This window comes from Embiotoca jacksoni, unplaced genomic scaffold, assembly GCF_022577435.1.
Source record: "Embiotoca jacksoni isolate LCO1_2020_lvr unplaced genomic scaffold, fEmbJac1.0.p SCAF_14, whole genome shotgun sequence".
Taxonomy (NCBI): Eukaryota; Metazoa; Chordata; class Actinopteri; family Embiotocidae; genus Embiotoca; species Embiotoca jacksoni.
The window spans coordinates 1,730,283-1,752,344 of NW_027185274.1; the positions used below are offsets into that span (position 1 = coordinate 1,730,283).

At 42.7% G+C, this 22,062-nt stretch overlaps 1 protein-coding gene across 3 annotated transcripts in view; it reads right to left on the bottom strand.

The window, feature by feature from the left end:
- LOC138197001 (endothelin-converting enzyme-like 1) overlaps window positions 1-22,062 on the bottom strand; it is a 52,824-nt gene that overhangs the window by 20,727 nt on the left and 10,035 nt on the right. For all 3 annotated transcript variants that reach the window (XM_069147435.1, XM_069147436.1, XM_069147434.1), the window contains exons 3-9: window positions 21,468-21,536; window positions 20,860-20,970; window positions 20,603-20,695; window positions 18,461-18,585; window positions 5,559-5,781; window positions 1,026-1,124; window positions 445-519 (exon numbers count right to left, since the gene is read on the bottom strand). In XM_069147435.1, coding sequence (XP_069003536.1) covers window positions 445-519; window positions 1,026-1,124; window positions 5,559-5,781; window positions 18,461-18,585; window positions 20,603-20,695; window positions 20,860-20,970; window positions 21,468-21,536 — 795 coding nt within the window. The remainder of the gene's footprint in view (window positions 1-444; window positions 520-1,025; window positions 1,125-5,558; window positions 5,782-18,460; window positions 18,586-20,602; window positions 20,696-20,859; window positions 20,971-21,467; window positions 21,537-22,062) is intronic.

Consider the following 22,062-nt stretch of genomic DNA (forward strand, 5'->3'; position numbering starts at 1 on the left):
ATGTGAGCCTCAGACTTGTTGTCGTACTGCCTTCATAACAGTTTATTTAGTTTTCAGATTTTGTTTACGCTTTCATTTGTTTCCCACACATTCAATTTCTCCATCTAGAAACACCCGATTGCATATTTTCTGACCTGCATGCTACCAAGTTTTATGTGCACTTAGTGGTTGTAGCAACATACGCAGTAAATATTATTATTCATTTCTTTATTTGAATGGTCTCTTCAGCATGTCTGTGCACTCCTGCATATGATAATGTACTTTCTCTCTCTTTCTGAATTCAATCACCCAGGATGCACAGTAACACCTGATGGGAAATCCTTGTAGAGCCGAGGGAAAGAGAAGGATGCTGGGTAATAGGATTGGAGTGTATGATATGTCGGTGCTTATGTGTGGTAAAGATGACCGCATGGCGCAGAGTGAAATGAAATCCACATGACTCACCCCATATTCTTGATCAATGAGTTCAGGTTTGAGCAGGAAGTCTGGGTATCCTGTCATCACCATCATGTGCTTCAGCTGGGAGCGGAGAAGAAGAACAGGATGATAGAGTGGAAGAGGAAGTGGAGGACAAACAACCAAACCTGTCCAAAAGTAGCCTACATGCACTTGCAGCGAGTAACAACCACCCATACACACTCGCTTATGGACCCATTGCCATCTGAGCGCACACACACATGCATCAGCTAATCAAGCAAACCCAATGTAATAGGATTACAGCGAAGCTCTTTATATTCAGCATGGCCCCCTAAAAGGATTATAACTTCAGATTGTAAAAGTATTAGAAGGGATATCTTGCAGTGCAGACCCTAAATCAGCACCACAGAGAGATCCGGATTAAGCGAACCGCACTTCTCAATGTCAAGCCCTCGATGTATTCTATCACACACTTCTATCTAACCAAGCAATCAATCAAAATCCCGGAAGAAAAGAATCGCAAAGAAATAATTAAATTCTTTTCAAATACTAATCGGATCTGGCAGAAAGTCGTGTTTGTGATGCAGAGACTCAGTGCGGCTCCGAACCTTCGCTCTGGCAGCATCCTTGGTGGCTTCATCCATCCAATCCAGCTCCTGCAGCCGGAGGTCCAGGGAGTGCTTTATGTCTTCGACCAGCTCCTGTACCTGGAGGGAGATAACACAACATTTGATTAAACTTTGAAGAGCTTGTGTGCATCGAGCTTCCAGCTCCCATTATGCTGTGGATCAGGAAGTAGAATGTTGCCATGGAGATCAGCTAGTTGTCAACTGTCACATGGACGTACAGGCAACTATTACTGGATTACTTTGATACTCTTAAATTCAACTAGAACCCAGCGTCTCCCAGCGTACGCGGTACAATCAGAAAGTACGGAGACCGTCGGGTTGCACATAACTTTCATGAGGAAGTACTTCAAGTTCCGTCTATTCAGCACCTGAAATCAGCAACGGAAACCTTTGAATGCTTGACGACAACGAAGTAATGGGCTCGGTAATGAGGGTCAGCCTCAGGTCAGCAGCTTCTTCGACATTCACAGGATCCGACCGTCAATACTAAGTTCGGCTGTGACGTTCTGAGGAAAAAAACATTCAGCGTAAATAACCTGAACTGTGGCGCGATGGCACGTTGCTTCTCCAACATGAGTTTCTCACTCTTAACCTACAAGTGTAGCTCCCTGCGACGTCTTTCTGCGCTCCAAAAATATGACACAATAGTTGATGAGCACTCTCTGCTGAAGTTTCAGGTCCATGGTGACGTGGGTGTTTTATCCCACTCATGCACGGGGAGCCAACAGGAAGTCGGCCAGCGGGAGTTTGTGCATCCTCTCCACTAGCTGGAGTGAGAAGGACGTATGAGAAACATACGTATGGTTCACTGAGGAGACTCATCATCCTGTAAGTCAGTGTCCAGTTCTTAATACAACCACGCTGTTGACGAGGAGTCAGTCTTGCTTATTTATGACCCAGTTAAGGAGAGGAGGCAGAATTTGTCTGAACTAAACTTACAAATCTATATATGATTATATGTACAGTGTAAAACAAACAGTCTGGTGTGCAGGTCCAGTTTAAAACATGACTCTCGAGCAGGTTCTGAAGCTATGGGGGAATACATCAAAGCAGATTGAACGACATTCATTCATAATGGACATGAAATAATAGATACCTGCGGAAAATGTAACCCATGATGAATCTAAATACGTGTCCGTGCGTTCAGATTTGATTCAGTTACGACTGCGAGGAGTGTAAATTTTGACATAAATTGCGTCTCACGCTTGACGTCTCTGCTTCTGCACTTTATCTTCAACCCTCTCACAGATTCCAACCTCTGTTATACAGAAATACTGAATTTTTAATGGCGAGTTTTCAGGGGCTTTATCTTCAAATCCAAATGATTAAGTGAGTCGAAGGCCAAGCTCCAAACGGCAGACGATATTGTTTGTGTTATTCTGAGTCGTGTACTTGAGCTTGTACGGTTGTAACTAATTGGATTTCTGTTGCCTGCAATGCTGGCCTTTCTCTAACCTTTGTAGTTCTATAGCTGCAGTTTTAAAGCAAATTCCAAAGTCCAATATGTAATTAGCCCTAAACCTTCCATTGGATTTCTCACACAGCTCTGTTTTCCAGCTGAAGCAACCAGAATGGGACGTAAGACATGTAAGACACGTTTGATAATTAGAGTTCCTCAGGTGGGTGTGACTAATGCTCCTTTTCCGCTGCCGCTATCGGATCGGCTCGCCTCTATTCGCATTTGGCACCAGGTATTTTTTCCAGATTTCGATTACCTCTGTCGATAGTACTAGAGGTGGTGTTGTTATCATAGCGACGTCGCACTCGATGCGACACGCGCACAAACGGTGGAAGATATAGAAGGGAATCTGTTGATTCTTGATATGTGACTGTTACCGCATTAAGACATATTTTATTTTTGAGGAAGCACCTCAGCTGTTTAACAATGCCGGCTGTGTGCAGAATGCAGTGAGGCAAAGGTTGTGACGATTCTGTCTGACCAATCAGTGGTCAGCAGGGATTTCACGTCACCTTTTAGTTTATGCTCAGCTATGTTGGAGCATTGATGAAGATGACACCAAAAATGGGACCAGTTACTGTCCATAACCAACGGGAACCCAAAAACAGTGAGTAGAGCCAAGCCGGTCCCGGCAGTTGACGAGTGGCATATGCAAACTGCACACAGAGGTAGAAAATTCCTTATTATATTGTCATCCTAACCTGTATTTGAATATCAGAGACCGACTAGGTGCTGCTGATAAACTGCTGCACAAACTTCTCCTTTAGGACTTCTGCTCTCTCAAAAAGCAGAAATGCTGCTCCTAAAAGATACCATGACATGTTGTGTCCTTCAGCTCTCTCCACTTTAGCGATTCAGGATAATAAGAGAGCCTGTCTTCACCTCGCTGTCTCCTGTCTCTCTACTTCAGCTCCTGAGACTCATTAATTCCTGTTCGTGCTGAGGTAAGCAGCGACTCGGTGAGTCAGTCAAGGCTACACACATCGCAACTGGCTTCAGGTCTGGTACCTCTCTCGGGTTGATAATGAGGTCTGCGACCTGTGCGGACATACAGGCCGATGTCTATTAACAAAGTAAAATGATCAGTGTGGACATGGACATCCCCTCCCATCTGCAGAAGAGGAGGTCTACACGGGCTAAATAGAGCACAGATACTCTTGATGTTTGAAGTGATTTTCAGAGGATTTTGAGGTATCTATGAGACTAGCACCCACTTCATCTGGCAAAAAAAACCCAACTTTGCTTGATCATAAAATCCTTCCTCTCTGGTCTTTTCTTAATCAGAAAGGCTCCACTAGCTTGAAGCATTATTGAAATTTACATTTAGTATCTCACTAGAATCTGAAATGGAACTTTAAGAGCTCGGAAACTTAAATTTCAATTAAGCTACAGTATAAAGAAAGTAATTTACACCCAGAACGTATCCGGTTGTGGCGAACTTGCTTTGGCGAAGTTTGCAAGAGAAGAAGACAGATGGCTCAATGTAAGATGAAGAGTATTGGGTGGACAGGTGAAAGGGAGATGATGAAGGGCTTACAGAAAGAGCACGGGGTTACACAGGTTAGAGATCCCATTGGGAACCATATCCCCATGTCAGAGACTGGACATGAGACCGAGATAAGAATACATATGAGGAAGGATTAAGGTGAGAGTGAAGGGGGCCAGAGGGCAGAGGTGGGGGGATTGCGACTGACCTCGGCAGAGAGTCAAATACAAAACAAAACGCAGTGAATGAAAGGTATTCAGGAATCAATCAGTCATTTCAAAATGCACAGCTGGACAACGCCCCTGCACATCTACAGGAAAAAAAGATGAACTGGACCAAAAAAAAGTGTTCACCACAGTTCTGGTGGAAAACGTGTTTCCAAGTACAACTATTTTCTAATACAGCCAATGGGAATTGCAGTTTAATTGCTCATCACTGCCTGCATTTTCCCCTTGTGTTTCAGGGTACTCGATACCCAATGCAAAGCGTGGCGAACAGATAATAGGTTTTTTTTGTACCACATATCGCACTAAATGCACACAATGTGTGCTGCATACTAATGTCTTCCTGTTGATTCACTGGGTTTCAGTGGAATACAGCGCACATCATATTTAATTAAGAATTGTTTCTAGGGTTTTACATGTAAGTGCTGGCAGCTACAGATGCAATTAATTTCAGAATGATAGCAGCACAGGCAGTGTCACGAACCCAAATCTTTATCAATGGAAGGATTCCTTTGTGTCTGATACTGTCATTTGGTAAACTACCGCTCTTTGACGAAGGACTCAAATCCTCAGAGTGAAAGGAAGTTTATTGCAAAACGGTTCTACCCTATTGGACACAGAGATTAATACGCCTTATAGTCATCCATATTTGCAACTGTTGTCTTTTATGATGATTTCTTCTTTTGAACAATAACAATGATCAATAGTTTGTTCATAAAATTCAGTTTTCTAACTCTTAACTTCCCATCTTCTAACTTATCTTATTGAGACAGGAGGAACAATGATAGAAAGACTTCATTGTTCTATCCCTGATAAAGCTGAATATTACTTTTTTATTGTTGTTTTCTCTGATTTTAGATATTTTTTATAATGATTTGTTATGTGGAACAATCATTTCCCGCTCAAGCATTTACTACTTTGTTTGCACACTTACTTGTTCTATATGCTCAATTGTGATCACAAGATATGCTGCTTAGAATTACTGTTTAGAAGAGAACTGGGACACAGACTGCATTTAGATTATATTCAATAGTCAGTGATGGATTAAATAAAGCAGTAGGCAGTAGTCAGGTTTCAGATCTCTCAGGTTCAGCTGCCTCAGTTAGGAGCCAACAGTAAGGAGTTAGGAAACTCTACTGATAATTCAGATTTGATGTTTTGGAGGTCGTAAAGATCTACTTGGCAGTTTTTATTTTGTTACCGTCTATGCGAATGGCAAGAGGAGGTTTTTTTTTTCTCCCTCTGAGCACAGGAGAAAATCAAAACAATTCATTCCTCCATCCAGTCCATACACATCACTCGACCGCAGCACCGACCACCCTTCGGCCCGCCCGTATCCACACCTTGGCCTTGCTCTGTGAGGAGAAGTGCTGCTGGACGAACAGGGCTCCCAGGGCCATGCCGAAGTGTTTGTTGGCCTGCGTGAGGCAGAGCCGGCCCAGCTCCAGCTGCTGCTCGGTGCCGTCAATCTCTCGGGAGAATTCGTGGATGGTGCTGCGGAAGGCGGTGGACAGGTGCTCACTGAGTGCTGCCACGATGCGCCACAGCATGTAGTTATGGAGAACTCTAGGACAGAGGAAAGCAGAGGAAACCAGGTACATTATTTAATTCATATTTGAAAAAAGAAAAGAAAACTTGCTTCTGATAATTAAAAAGTTCAAAACAACTTCCTCTCTTTATGCTATCTTATTTTTTCAGCCTTTATTTAACCAGGTTTGCCCAGCTGAGATCAAAGTATTTCTTCTTTCATAGATTAAAATAACATCAGGAATGATGAGATGAAACACAGACTTCCAAAGATTTAAATAAAAACACAGTTTTGAGAAACGGGAAAAATGATCAGATGTAACATTTAGACGCAGACAGCCTGAACTCAATAGATTTGACCAATATGTAGTTCTACAGTAACCGTTCAGGGTTCTGGAGCTTCATCTCAGTCTGTAAGGTTTTAAAAAAAACGTGCAGAGAAACCTAAAAGCTTTTATTCCCACTTCAATTCTGAGTTTTGGGAACAAGAAAACACAAAAAGTCCTGCGAACAGAGATTGTAACTTTCACAGTTAAAAAAGCCCAGAAAACAGTTTTGCGTACACATTCATCGGAAAAGGGGTGAAAGTAAAATGGCATCGTGAGAATTTGACACATTTGGCTCAAAAACTTTTGGAAAGTCAAGAGAAGCCGTATGATTTTTTTTTAAACCACAAGTAAGCCAGCTCAGTCACATGCTCTCTACGGGCTCGACGGATGCTGATGCACCTGCATTAAATGCACAATTATACTAAAGTGGAAGATCCTGGTATCTAATGGTGGAAGTTTGGGAAACTTTTTCGTGGTATGTGCGACTGACAAGTTTTTCATTCCAGTAAATGAGGCGCCATCTTGTTATCTGGTCTCCTTGATAGATTGTGGTCATCCCAGAACAAGTAAGACTGCAGCAGCAAAACCCGAGTGTACTGAACTCAACGAGGGTTTCTTACGAATTAATCTTTCACTTGTAAGAATAAGAGTGTGTTGCTTTTACTGCATAGTATCGCTTTAATGTAAGCACACTTACCAGCGCACCGTCTCTTTTGTTCTCTTTGTAAAGTGACATCTACACTGTCGAGCCGCGATCATGTCTCATCTGGCACAAAGTGCTGTTTTTCCATCTGCCCTCTAAAACCCTTAAGAGTCAGAAAAGTCAGCGAGAAAACAAGATGGAGACAGTGATCGAGAACGAATAGTGAGAAGTCAAGAGGGCCTGACAGCTAAAGAACAGCTCCCTCCAACCCAGACTGACTCGCAGCGGAGAGGCAGCTGAGAGGAGAGGCAAACAGAAAGAAAATGGATCATTGATTTATGTATTCAAGCTGTGTCTTCTCCCCCCAGACAATGGAGTGCTGGTGTGTCCTCGTGCCCCCACTGGGTGTGCACATCTAATCTGCCCTGCGGGGACAAATGCCCCCTTCTCCTGCTGTGAGGCCCCATGCAAACCTTGCGGCATGTTGTTGTTGTTTTCCCCTTTATTATCTTATTTTTTTTCCCCATCATTTTCCCTATGTGTGACAGATATTAAATCAAAAAGCGCCTTGGCAACTGCACCCCGAGGTCCCGCCAACAAAGCACTTGTGAAGTGAATTTAATTGACGGGAAAAGTGAGAGGACGGCAGGAGGTGGCGGAAGGGAGGGGGAATAAATGAATGGGAGACTCAGGTGGTGTCTACTAATCAACATATGTTACAGTGCAGGTGTGGCTGCTGCACTTCATTAGCTGGTTTTGTTGTCAAGTATTTGTTCCACGTTATTTATTTGCACTGGGACAGGTGTGAGTTTAGACTTTCACTTCATCCATGTGAATATCTTTGTGTGTGTGTGTGTGTGTGTGTGAGTGAGTGTGTGTGTGCCCAGGAGTGCAGCCACATGTGTGGAAGTCATCTATATGATAATGGTAAAACTGTACAGCATTCCTCTGCTGTGTATGAGGTGCGGTGAGCGGTTTTATTTGAGGCATCTTTGAGGAAAAGTAATGACAGTAATCTCTCGGAGTAAGAGGGGATAATCCACAATGAGCTGTGTGGTTACTGAAAACCAAACTCACAATGGCCATTAATTTATGTTGAGTGTTACTTATCACAACCACACAGATCACAGTTGATTATTAGAGATGGTCCTCACCAAAAAACAAGAGAGCTGAGTTCATTAAAATATAGTTAAAACAGCACTTGTTCACATTTTTTGGAGATGAAAACTCTTATTATTTTGTATCTTAGCGCTATTATTCTTGTATGTACTTTGGAAGGATCTAACAATTGATGTCAACATGGGTGTCAGATTAGAGAGGACTAATGAAGATCAATGTAAATTTAATCAGGAAGACCATATTTGTGACTCATTCATTCTCAATTCTCTCTCTTCCTGCTTCTTCTAATCACCTGACTACTAGCCGTTTTCGGTAAACCAATCAAATTTTGCCACGATCTCAATCAGCCAACCACTGTTGTCAAAATGTATATCTGGTCTCTTCTCTTTTGCATCAGCCGTCACATAATGGCGATCCGCCTCATTCACCTGCAGTCTTATATCCAGTGTCCAACTCATCAAAGTCCTCCTCATCTCATCCAGATTTAAATTGTTTAGTTCCTCTCTGTTATGTATGAGGTTCGATGGAAGGGCCTTATGATGTTAAGTGCCCTGTACCGACTGATTTTTTTTATCTGGTGCTATATAATTGAATTGAATTCCTCAGATCATCACCACCACCACGTGTTTACTGTACTGCATCACCCCCTTTAAACATGATGACATCACATCGGAGTCTAATCAGACTCTCACGTTTCTCTTGTTTTTCCTGCACGACGATAAAATCTTGTATTCGTTCACTCAAATCAAATCTCCCGATTGAAATATGTTTGGTATCAGAAGACGGGTGTCAAACAACCTGAGGAGTGGGTTCTTATCAGCCATCAAATGAGGAGTGTTGTTTATTCATAATTTCGCCCAGTATTTCATACATGGGACATTTTGTATTGGTGTTGTATTTGTTATCTTTGGATTAAATGGTGATTTGTTGCTACAACAGGTACGGGAGAAAAAAACAGCGCAGCCAAGTAACACGTCAAAAGAAGAGCCTTCCAGATACAAGCATTCATTTAGATCAGTGATGAGGCTGCTGTCTGAAGATGATGAACATCCCCCTTTGGTCGGTGATGCATGAATTTCCAGTTACTAATAACGCTCCTTTAGTTTTCTGCTGTTTCACTGGGAGTTTGATGGAGGGTTTATATCAATTTTATCTGTCTGCGTTCATGGAGAGACCAGTCAGCGATGTCTTCGGCTGGAAGTGATGGGCGGGCAAGACTATAAAGAAACTGCCTGCCAGTTACTTCAAGGTTATTTACATGTTGTCTCTACAGCCGGGTCTCATTCCCAGATACTGAAATACTGCCGTTTCTTCAAAGCCGTTGGTGTCAGAGAGTTATGAAGAAGGAGGTGATGTGACAAGTAAAAAGACTGATATTCGAAGTATGGAGGAGTTTTAGGGTGGTTGGAGGGAACAGACACAGGAATGAAGGAGGATCTGTAACCTCGCGTCCTGGTTTAATTCCCCCTCTGTGAATGCTCCGTTTTCCCACGCTGTCAAATCACTCATTCATAATTTTGTTTGCACCATATTTGCCAAATGATCTCTCTGCCTGCGCTTTTGAGCCAATCAGTTTCTCATCCCTGTTCTTTAACTAGCATCGTAATTCTGTCATTCTGCCTCTCAGACCTCCTGATGCGAAACCCTCCTCCTCATCACCAGCTGATACGTCTGGTTTTCCTGGGACTCTCCACCGAAGGTCCCATCAGTCATCATCGATCTCCCCTCTCGCTTTCTTCCTGTTAAAAGGAGGTTTTTTCTTCCCAACTATCGCTCATCTGGGATTTGTTGGGTTCCTTTCTTAAGTGCCCAGAGATGTCTTATGTTGTGATTTGGTGAAGCATAACCCCAAATTTTGAAATCCGTATACTCCACTCCACCACCTCCAGCGGGGGTCCTGCCCTATAGCCTACATCCATCTGGGACATCGCCCTACACTTTGTGGGCGGAATCTAACTACCAAGATTTATAAATCAAACTCATTACTTCAATAAATCATGTATTATTATCATCATCTAATGATCTCTTCTAATTGAACCCTCAGCTGGGAGACTTGTTTTTGAGTCTGATTTTGAGTGAATTGTTATGGGCGGCCAATGTATTACAACTATATTAAATTATTACATTGATAATACTGCTGTGTGTGAGCAGTATTTTTTACTGTTGCAACTACGGGGCAGTGAGATGATTAATGAGACGGGAAAGACAAAGACATTTCTGCTTTACAAATCGGTGGCAATTTTTTGACAAAGTTTCTACTTCTTGCTTTTGTGAAATATTAAAGAGCTTTAGTTACAGGAGATCTAACCCCTGTAACCCTTCAAGTAGGTACTTCTTTATTCTACTCTGCTTTATCATATCACAAGCTTATTCATTGTTTTTAATGTAAAATCTTAATTGGAAGAGTAATTAGCAGCTATAGCTGTCAGATGAAAGTAGTGGAGTTTAAAGAGTAATATTTCCCTCTAAAATGTAGTGGATTTGAAGTATGAAGTAGCATAAAGTTTTACTAAAATACTTGAATTGTACTTGAGTGAACTTCAAAAGAATTATCATCGTTTTCATATTTTGGATCCACAATTTTCTTTCACATAAAACCTTCACCTGGAATAAGACCCAACTTTTATCAACATTGCATCACTTTGTAAGTAAAATGAACTATTTCAAACATGTCAAATCTAACATGTGTTGCTCCCTAAAAACGCCCTTATTGTGTGAAAGCCCCCCCCCTCCCCATACCCCCTTCCACATGGTCACTGGTGTTGTATGTGTCTGTGTGCACATTTGAGCAGTAATGGAGTCACAGCACAGCTCAATGAAAGCAGAGTCTGTGAGAGCGCTGCACTGAAAAAGCAGTAGGTCTTAATCACCGGAGGACTGAGTGAAGGCTCATTAGCTGAATGGATTTTAATGGGGCTAGTTAGGGAGATGAAAAGACACCGTCCTCTTGCACAGCATCAACACATTACTGCAGGTAATGACCCTGTGGGTAATGGAGGAGGGAGGGCCGCCTCTTTTCCAAACTTCCCCAGAGGTACTCTGTAATTTCAGACTGACACTCAGGAGTTTGATCGCTCTGTCTGTTAAATGATAAAATGAAATTTTGAAATAACGGGACACACATCAGCTTTCAGACTGCAAACAGCACAGAGACAGAAAATCACAGACATTTCATGAGTTTTAGTGGTGACTTTTATCCAAAGTACCTTATAGTAGCTTGACGGCACATATTTTCAACCCAGGAGGCCCTGCTGGGAATCAAACCTCGACTGCTGAACGCTACAGAGCCGTGAAATCCACTGTTTGGTCAACCGCTTCATCTATAAAATGCTTTGCAGCTACATCAAGTGTATATCTTTTTTGAAGGCAGTGGACCCAGCAGGAAGTGAACCCTCAACTATGGCTGTTTCACTTCTCTCGATTACTCACAATATTGTGCGCTGAAACTCACCTGAATATGACAGACTCTCCTGCTAGCCTTCAAATTGCTCCACACAAACACTCACTGAATTCCCACACTCGCAGAGTGACGGATGAGTGGAGGGAGCAGACGGAGAGGGAGGGAGGGAGGAGGGAGGGAGGCAGCGGTAGCAGCGAGGGAGGAGTGTGTGAGAGAGACGCTGCTGTTGTCATTATGCTTTCCCCTTCATTGGAGGCCTGCTCATCTGGCTAATGGGATTGGCTGCAGTCTCCACAGTGCTTAGGGACCGCACACATTTACACAAACACACACACACACACACACGCACACACACACACACACACACACACACACACACACACACACACACACACACACACACACACACACACACACACACTGAAGGAAGAAAGAAGAAGAAAAAAGAGATGGTGTGAGTGTTCTTGTCGGTAGACTTGTATGATGGCGAAGACATCCATGTGAGAACATGGGAGGGATGGAGAGAGAGAACAATGAAGAGAAAGACTCAGTCAATAGGTGCCTATTAAGATGGAGAGAGTGATGGAGGGCTTGAGAAATAGATGGAGGTAAAAGGACATAAAAAAAACAATATAAAGGAGAGGAGGAGAAAGAAGTGAGAAGAAAAATATGGGGAATAAAAGGTACAGGATGGATGGATGGATGGATGGATGGATGGATGGATGGATGGATGGATGGATGGATATAATAATAAATAAATGGATGGATAAGTGAATGGATAGATACATGGATGATGTTTAGATGGATAAATGAATGGATGGATGGATTAATATATGGATGTATGGATGTATGGATAAAGGTTGGATGAATGGATGGATGATGGTTGGGTGGATAAATTGATTGGTGGATGGATTAATGGGTGGGTGAAGATGAAAATGAGAGAATGAGAGAATGGAAGGAAGGAAGCAAAGGAAAGAGTATTCATAGATTTCTAACCATCATGTCATCCTAAAAACAGGCAGATGTTTCTTCTTCCCACTTGTCTTCACCTCTTCCTCTCTACGAGTGCATCTTCACAGTCTTTAACAAGAATCCAAACTTTCCTCCTCTGTTTTTCTGTATTTGTACAAATGTCAGCCTGTACCATCCACTTCAGTTGTGTTACAACAGTAAGTGTCCTCCTGGACTTTGTGTGTGTGTGTGTGTGTGTGTGTGTGTGTGTGTGTGTGTGTGTGTGTGTGTGTGTGTGTGTGTGTGTGTGTGTGTTTGAGTGACAGACTCCAGCAGAGTACAAAAAGTGTTTTTCTGAGGTCCATTAGTGGCTTTGAGAGGAACAAAACGTCCTCTTCATCTGCTCTACTGGTCACTGACACAATGGGCCACGACCCCCGACTCTTACTGCGATGAGCCAAATAATGGTGTGTGTGTGTGTGTGTGTGTGTGTGTGTGTGTGTGTGTGTGTGTGTGTGTGTTCACAGGACTCATACTTCGTGGGTGTTACAAGTGCAGCAGTTGATATGACAAATATGACATACATTTTCCGTATGATCTTTTCACATCACAGTATTGTTGCTCCTGTATGTTGGAAATATCGACACGCCACAGAAAGAAGGAGGAAACAAGAAGTTCAAGTGTGTGTGTGTGTGTGTGTGTGTGTGTGTGTGTGTGTGTGTGTGTGTGTGTGTGTGCGTGTGTGTGTGTTTGTGCGTGTGTGTGTGTGTGTTTGTGCGTGTGTGTGTGTGTGTGTGTGTGTGTGTGTGTGTGTGTGTGTGTGTGTGTGTGTGTGTGTGTGTGTGTGTGTGTGTGCGTGTGTGCGTGTCTGAAAGTTAGAAAAAGATCATAATTTGGGTCTAATAAGCAATTTTACATAAGTAACATTACAGATGTCATGTAAATAAGTTTGGATATGTCACCAAATTAAATAGGTTAACAAAAACAAATCCAAACTGACTTTGCTTTCTCTCAGACTTGAACACTCTCAGGTGAAGATCCCGTGTTTCTCCTCCATTCATGGACTTTGTCATGTTTTTGGGAAATAAGAACAGGCTGTAACATAACTGTTTATCAGAGAAAGCAGTAAAAAGAAGGAAGTTCAGGTTCACATTTGTGTTATCCCAGTGTGAGTGCTAACTTCACCTCCCTGGTATCTGTATTTATTATTTGTGGGCATGTGTGTTTTTGTTTGTAACAAGCTGTGTAACTGGTGAGTAACAGGCAGGACTGGAGAGACCCCATGATGTGAGGAAATGGAGCTTTTTAAACCAAGTCCTCATAAGCTATGCTAACGAGCAACACCCCTCAGGAAATGAAATAGCTCTGTTGCTCCATTTGCATGTGTGCAACTGTGAACTAGCAATGGCAACCTTTGTTTAAACCCCAGTAATGAACTTCCTAACAGGCAGAACCTGGAGATGGACTGGTGGTGGGAGGAAGATGGAGAACGAGAGAAAGAAGATAAGAGAGAGAGGATGGAAAGAAAGACGAAGGGAGGAAGTGACCGGGGCAGAGATGGAGAGAGGGACAATGGGAGAGTGGAGAGGTGTTGGGGGAATTGAAGCTGGGGGGAAGGAGATGGTTATCAGGCAGAGTGAAGAAAGAGCGATGCAGGAGGAAGAGAAGGAGAGAGCTGGTGCAGTGGAGGTTTGGACAGAAAAGAGTTTGGTGAGGTGATGATGAACGAGACGAGTCAGAAGCTTCGAGACAGAGTTCAAAGTTCAAATGTTACTACTGTTATTGTGTTGAAGCCAAAACCTGCCAGGAAAAGTAAAAAAAAAAAAAAAAAAAAAAAAAGAATAGTACAAATAAGAATCATGTTTTTCCAAAATAATGGGATTAGAGGTAAAAGTAGACTTTTAAATCAACAAATGTGGTGTGTCACATTCCTGATTGTTTTCTTACACCACTGCACCACTGATTTTACACATAAAGATTACTTATCAAGAGGAGTTACTACTCAGCCTGTGAAGATGTCCTCTGTGGCTCTAAAGTCTGAGAAAATAACAGATTATTCATCAGGTTTGGTTTGTACTGGACCTGAGACAGAGAATCCATGTTATAAACTTGACACATGGTGGCGTATCCCATAAAGCAAATTAATAGTTTTAACTGTTCCTTCAGCATTGCAAGTTTTAATAAAACCAACAGATCTTTTACAAAGCAAGTTTTGCACACCTCAGTATGTTATTAATATGTCATGGAGCCTGCAGGTGGATGCCAGGGTGGTGGCGGCGCTGAAAGTACATGCAGCAGCACTGATGCAGAGCAGCAGAGGGCAGAGATGGGTAGTTTTTGGTAGCTTAAACATCGATTCGTCTATTATCTATACCCGCTTTATCCTGTACAGGGTCACGGGGGTGCTGGAGCCTATCCCAGCTGACTTAGGGCGAAGGCGGGGTACACCCTGGACGGGTCGTCCGTCTATCACTGGGCCAACACATAGAGACAGACGGAAACACATACCATCGCACTCTCATGGGCAATTTTTGTGAGAATCACCAATTACCTGACATGCATGTCTTTGGACGGTGGGAGGAAGCCGGAGTACCCTGAGTGACGCGACAGTGCTGACTCGTGCACCGCTGCACCGCCGAGGTGACTTAAATAGACAACCAAATTTGGAGGGTGTGTATGTTAGCATGTCTCGAGTAAGAGCGGAGCAGCTCGAGTTGACTGCCTAAAAAGCTCACAATCATCGCCTCATTTCTGATATTGTTATTTTGAATTACTGTTTTGTTGTTTTTATCCTTCCTAACTATATGTCATTTTTTTTCTTTTCTGGGCTTGCGTACTTTTAATCAATGCCTGAAAATGTACTTGTACATGTTTAAAAAATTCTTTACCCTAAATGCAATTTTACTAAATGTTAAGTGCCATTGTGCGGTGGGGAAGAGGTTAGAGCCACATGTTTAAGTGTTTAAGTGTTTGATTTTGAAGAAGTAACCTTAACACAGTGTTGTTGAACACCCGTCAGTCATTTGAACCAGTGCAGGCAGGTTTACCAGGATAAATACTCCATCTTCTAAATGTGTGTAGCTCCACACTGAAGCTCGTATCTCCCAAACATCCCAGCTGACTGAGGGAGCGAATGATGAAGGGGCGAAAACACAGGATGTCAGTTAGACAGGGAGAGGGGATGATTGAAACATTGTGTAGGATCTATTACTGAAGCCATCGGGGGGGATGGATGGACGTACAACTGAAAGAGAAGATTGGTAAACAACAAGGGAAGAGACTGAGGATCAAACCCGAGAACAAAAGAGCCAGGGCTGATGGATGTCAGTGGCGATGGTAACTGTACCTTTACAAAGGGGATTAAGAATCCCTTCATGAGAATATGGACCTCACTCAATGTGTATTCATGCTGGAGTGATTTGATTGAAAATTGGATTTCACAAAGAGAGGAGAGCAGCAGAAGACCAGATAAAACAGATCTGGCAGAACTTGTTCCCCAAAAAAAAGAAGAAAAAAATGGAGCAGAACTGATAGATAGAAGAGTTGTTTACAATGATTGTAGTTAAGATGTAACAAGATCCCATGTTTAGTCCTGGCCGATAAAAGTAAGCAGTAGGAAACACTAAAGAATTTTAAAGTGAAGACAAATCTTTATTTGTATCCTGTAAAAATGTGAAATGGAAAAGAGAAGAAGGAGCCAAATACAGGATATAATATAATAATAGTAGGAGTTAAATTACAATGTTGGATTCTCCCTGTAAATGTTCTAAATTCTTCTGGAAGACAAAATACATTTGTTGGAGGAAACAAAGCTGAGTTGTATGAAGCTGTGGCAGGGTCAGCCATGATGTTTACTCTAAAAAAGGGTTATAATTTACCCAAAATTTTTTTGCAAATTAGCCATACTGAGATAGCCAAGAGCGAACTTTGTGCAACAGATAGACATCTATCTAAAGTCCATTAGACAATGATCTAAATCCAAGCCATAGTCAGAGTCCATCTTTGTGAAAATGCAGTTCTGTTATTTCCCTCCAGTCTCACCTCTATTTCCTTTCATCTCTAGATTTAGCAGTGGATTCATGGAGCCCCAGGATTCATGCTAATTTGTCACTCCAGTTGAACTTAAGATTCATATATATATCAATTGCTTCCCAATCAGGGCTTCGTAGACCTGATTAAGAGCTATCAACTAGATACATCCGTGAAAAATAGCAAATCAACAGAAAACTGGCCACAAGAAGGATGATAAGCATAATGAGCACATCACAGCTGTAAAGAAAGATGTAAACTGACTCACAGTTACATTAGATACGTCTTACGTTGTCTTATTTGTTTGATTATGGTGAAACATGTTAGTTAACTGCTCACAGTAAGTGACACCACAGCCACCGTGTGAACAGGAAATTATGTTGGTGAAACAAATATGTCCGCTGATACTGATCAGCTGACACACAGTGTCGGGCTGAACGAAAGCACAAAATGGCAGTTTCTTCTGATTGTCAAGACTAGGCAGCACAGGGGGTGTCTGGGAACTGTGGACCTCATTTCGAGATACGATAGTACTGACTCAGAGTCCGTATGGATCAACAACAGACAGCTTCCACTGATCGTTCACATCAGGTGATCTATTACTTCCTGAGTATTATGTTCATGAGAGCTGTATCAGTAAAACAAAAGTCTCCACTGTCCACTGTGATATCTGAGGTTCACGGAGAACCTGAGCTACGACCTCGTACAAAAATCAGATTTTTATCTGTTTGGCAATGTCATGTCATGACCTCAGATAAAGTGGATATGTTGCAGTTTAATTGATTAATTGATTACACATCTTGTGTATGACTAATCAATATTACACCAGTGTAAAGCCCCGGCACAAAAATCAATCAGAGGTTGCAGGATACCACACGGTGAGTCAATAAATCTGAAATGGTGCAATGAGGTAATAAAATTACCAACACCGGATGTAGCTGTAATGTCATAAACTGGTGAATCATGAAATTACCAAAATGTCTGAATAGGTTACGCTGCTAGACAGACATGTGTCCAGTCTGAGACATAAATGACAAGCAAGTAATCCAGCCGCCAGTCATCCGGGCAGTCAGCCATGCATGAGACCTGAGAGCTGTTGTGTATTTGTGCCGAGCACGGTGACTATTGGCGAGCTGTCAGTGGCTGTAACACACATCCTGACGTGCAGCAGCCTTCTGAGGCCTCCCTTGGAGTGTGTCAAGAAGAGGAAGGGGGGAGAACATGTGTGTGTGTGTGTGTGTGTGTGTGTGTGTGTGTGTGTGTGTGTCCATCCATGTGCGTCTGTCTGAGTCTGCAGGAGGTAGAAAGGTGTGGGTGTAGATCAATAATAATCAGCTGCAGTAGAACTGGAAGTTCACCGAACAGTGACTCACCTCAAACACCCACACCCACACACACACACCCACACACAAACACACACACACACACACACACACACACACACACACACACACACACACACACACACACACACACACACACACACACACACACACACACACACACAATGCGTACGCAAATACATGCACATCAGCACTCAAAAACCAATCCATACACCTCGTGACACTGTGTTGTAGCTGAAACCATAGTGACAGCCCTGAACCAAAGGTAACACACACACACACACACACACACACACACGCACACACACACACACACACACACACACACACACACACACACACACACACACACACACGCACACACACACACACACACACACACACACACACACACACTAAACAGCCTCAAACTAAAGCGCTTACTCACACTCAAAAAGTACTGCTTCAAAAATGCATGCATATAATCTCATTGATTTTCCATACCCTGCTGCGCCTTCATCTCGCTCTACCTGCTGCACACCTCCAACCCACATGTGAAATAAACAAAGTCAAAAGCTTATAGTATGTATATGTTGATCATCTATTCATAATCATTTACTCAAATATTGATTTATTCTTCTTTTGACAGATGCTTATGTATTTACATGTCAATCTTAACCTCAATAATGTGAGTCTAATCTCAGCCTAATGTGTGTCCAACATCCCGTGGCTCCAGAACAGTAGGAGCTTTGAGTAAGAGGACGAAGACGAAGAAGCCACACAGGATTTAGGTGAGTCTTTAGTCTCGTGACATGTTTTGAAGAGTTCCTACAGGCTTGAACTCATGACACTATGGCCCTCTATTTGACTCTCAAGAGTTATCATCCGTTCACCCCACACCAGCTCCCGTTCTCTGTTTCTTTACCTCTTCGAAGTGGTCTTGATGATGTCCGAGACTTTCTGTATGTAATCTGTAGCCAGCACCACGATCTCTTCATCCTCGGAGAAGTTGTCATGAAAGATTCTTTCCAGCAAGCGTTTCCAATGAAGCTGAAGTAAGAGTAGGAATGACAGTGGTTCAGATTTCATACAGTCACACAGTTTTCCCTGTCAACATCAAACAAGCAAGAGCAACAGGAAACTGTGCTGACTTACTGTTGTGTTGAATGTTGCGTGAAATTTATATGACCCAACATCTTTTCGCTTGACTTACATAGGAGCACTAGTTTACCAGGTGGGTGACATAGTCTGAGACCACTTGGGGGGGAGGGGGGGTTCATGCAATGGAGAGTACTTAAAGAGCAGGACTGTGTCCTCCAGGATTGGATTGGATTAAAGGATCCTCCATCCTTTATTCAATCGTCATCGACCACCAAATACCGTATGTTGTGCGCCAGAAATCTACGCCATTGTTGGATTTATTTCATCATCAGTACTTAGTACATAGCTACCCCCACCGGTGGCTGATTGGTCCTCCCCTCAGAGTGGCTGAGCAAACTTCAATGATGACGGGGTTTCCAGACTGTAACCACAGCGAAGACTGAAGCTGTGAGAAACAGTCGGGCGGAGCCAGACTAGTATATCTGTACGCTCTGATACAATCCACAGGACCCGTACTGGCAGCAGGAGTTATGCCACTGAAAACCTTTTAAAAGTCAGTGATAACAAATACATAATATAACAGTGCTATAGTAAAGGTTTGGTTTGGTGTTGGTGTAAAAACAAGTTTTTTTATGTTTAGAAAAATATTTTAAAACTACTGGACCAATAAGCTCTATGAACAACCCACGGGGTCGTTTTTTACAGGAGCACAGACTCAATCCAATCTATAAATAAAAATCCTAAATTCTGTGAAAAAATACCACGAATGACTACTAATACTATCTGTACATGTCCTGTACTCCCAAATCTGAACACCTGAACTGACCACGGTTCTTTTCAGGCTTTTCTCAGAGTCAGGATCCCTGATGTGACTGGAACCAAACAGGCTAAAATAGTGGCACCCAAGCAGCTGTAAATACATTTTAAAGAAATACTCTCTGCTGCCAAATAAAGTGTAGATAAAATATGCATTATGAAGCAAATGCATTATCCATGTCTCACCACTTTGCATCATTTTATATTTTGACTTGGAAAACCATTTTTTGGGGTGTTTTTTTCATTGTACATCAGAATATCTGCAGCTTGCAGATTTCTTTTACATTGAAGTCAAACTTCATGTAATAGAAACTCCAGGGTCTTTCATGCATTTGGACTCCAGATCTGTATGAATAATTTGCTGCAAGACACCGAAGCCATTTAGCAGCGTTTTGTCCTCTAGTTGAATCTCCATCCTCTAATCAGCTTCTTTCCATGCGTCTCTTTTTTCTTGTCAGCATCTCTCACACCCCTTTTACTCACACTCATGTTCACACTGTGTGTATAGGTGTTTTTTCTTTTTTGGCTGAGAAACTAAAAATCTAATTCTTCCCTCTTTTCTTTATCTTCCTTTCAGTGCATGCCCAGTTTCCATCTGTCCTGCTTCCCTCTTCATTCCTTCCCTTCGTCAACCATGAAACATCTTGAGGATTTTCTGTCGCTGCTCGCACAGCTTCAGTAAAGCGCCTCCTCCTCCTTCTCTCTCCCTCCCTGCCTCAATCACCAGTGTCTTTTCCTCTTTCCTCTCCATCCCCCCACTTCCCATCCCCCCAATGTCTTCTCATTTTCTCCTTTTCTCTCTACCTACTTCTTTCATTCAGGCCCTCAATCTGCTCGTCTACCCCTGCAGGGCGACAGCGTTTGTGAGTCACTTAGTGTGTGTGTGTGTGTGTGTGTGTGTGTGTGTGTGTGTGTGTGTGTGTGTGTGTGGTTAGGGAGGGAGCAGTGAAGCGCTACACACACACACACCCTCTGCCTGCACGCTCGCACACTCGCCACACTGCTTAAAATGCTCAGCTGGAGTTCAAATCTTAATCCATCACGTCTGCTTCAACACAAAATGCACGTGCACACACACACATACTTGTAAATGATTCATGTGTGTGTGTGTGTGTGTGTGTGTGTGTGTGTGTGTGTGTGCAGTACTCACACTGGGTGCAATGCGCTGTAGTTGCCTGAGGGTGATGCGGTTATACATGGTGCTGATGTCCTTTCGTTGGTCATCATATTCTGACACAGTGATCTGGAGAGGAGAAGAGATTTCACTCAACACTGCACACATGTACGCACCTGTGCACTTAAACACACACACACACACACACACACACACACACACACACACACACACACACACACACACACACACACACACACACACACACACATATACACGTGCAATGGACTCACATTGGCCAAACGGGTCTCCAGCTGTATAATCTCCTTGGACTTCTGCGTGGCGTTGTGAGCTCCCAGCATGCTCAGCAGGCGCTCCATCAGTGCCTTGTACGCCGCCAATATCTGAGAAGCAACAGTGACATCAGCGCTAACAGACAGGAGGTGATGCGGCGGCGGCATCATCAGTTAACGGCCGGTGACCGGGTTGACATGTGGCAAAGTGGACGGGATAACAAAAGCACAGCGGGTGACAAGAGGAAAACAGGTGGATTGATGAGGAAAGAGCGAGAGAAGAGTCAGTAAGGACAGATGGGAGGAGGAGAGCCAGGGAATAAAGGGGAAAATGAGGTCAAGAAGAGTTGAAGGTGGGAAGGAGAGACAGAAACAAAAGGAGGTCAGTGAGGTGAAGAAAGAAAGAATTGGAGGAAAAGAAGCACATGGATGAAGTTAAACAGGAAGTGAGAAAATGAGTTGATGGGAAAGAGGGAGAAGCAGAGAAGAGTTAATAAATGGGAGGAGGACTGTCAGGGGAAAGGAAGGCAGGTGGTGGCGAACTAAAGAGTGGTTTAGGGATACTGAATGACAGAGAGAGAAAGATAGAAAGCAGGAAGCAGGTTCACCTTCACGCTGTCCTCATCCTGTCCCAGGTAGAGACTTCTCTCCGGCAGTGTGAGACCCTCCTGATCAATCTGAACAAACAAATACACACACACGGTCAAAAGCTCAGACGGTCATCACACTTTTTCTGGTGGTCACACTTGTGTTGGTAAGATGCATATTCAAAGGGTTGATTCATATTTTATTACTCTATATTAATGCTAATCTTTGTAGACCATTCAACACACTGTTTGCTTGACTTTTGAATTATTTATAACAGTTGATAAATAATTCACACTGTTAGTCATTCATCTTTTATCAACTCTCAGATATCGGGCAACTAATGTTATTCGACTTTATTATTGACACTATGTTGATTGACATTGATTTTTTTTTTTTTTTTCAGACTGACTGAACCACTGAGGGAAGAGAAAAAAAATTCTCCTCACACTTAATCCAAACTAGCAGTTTTAAAAAACACACTATGATTATCTGGAAAAGCTCCCAATGTTGGTATTCAGGTGTGATAACATTATTAGTCTGCTTAAAAGTGGGTATCGGATCAGATGTTACAAATATAGCCAAGTCAGTCTACCAAACCTGAAATTCAATGTTACT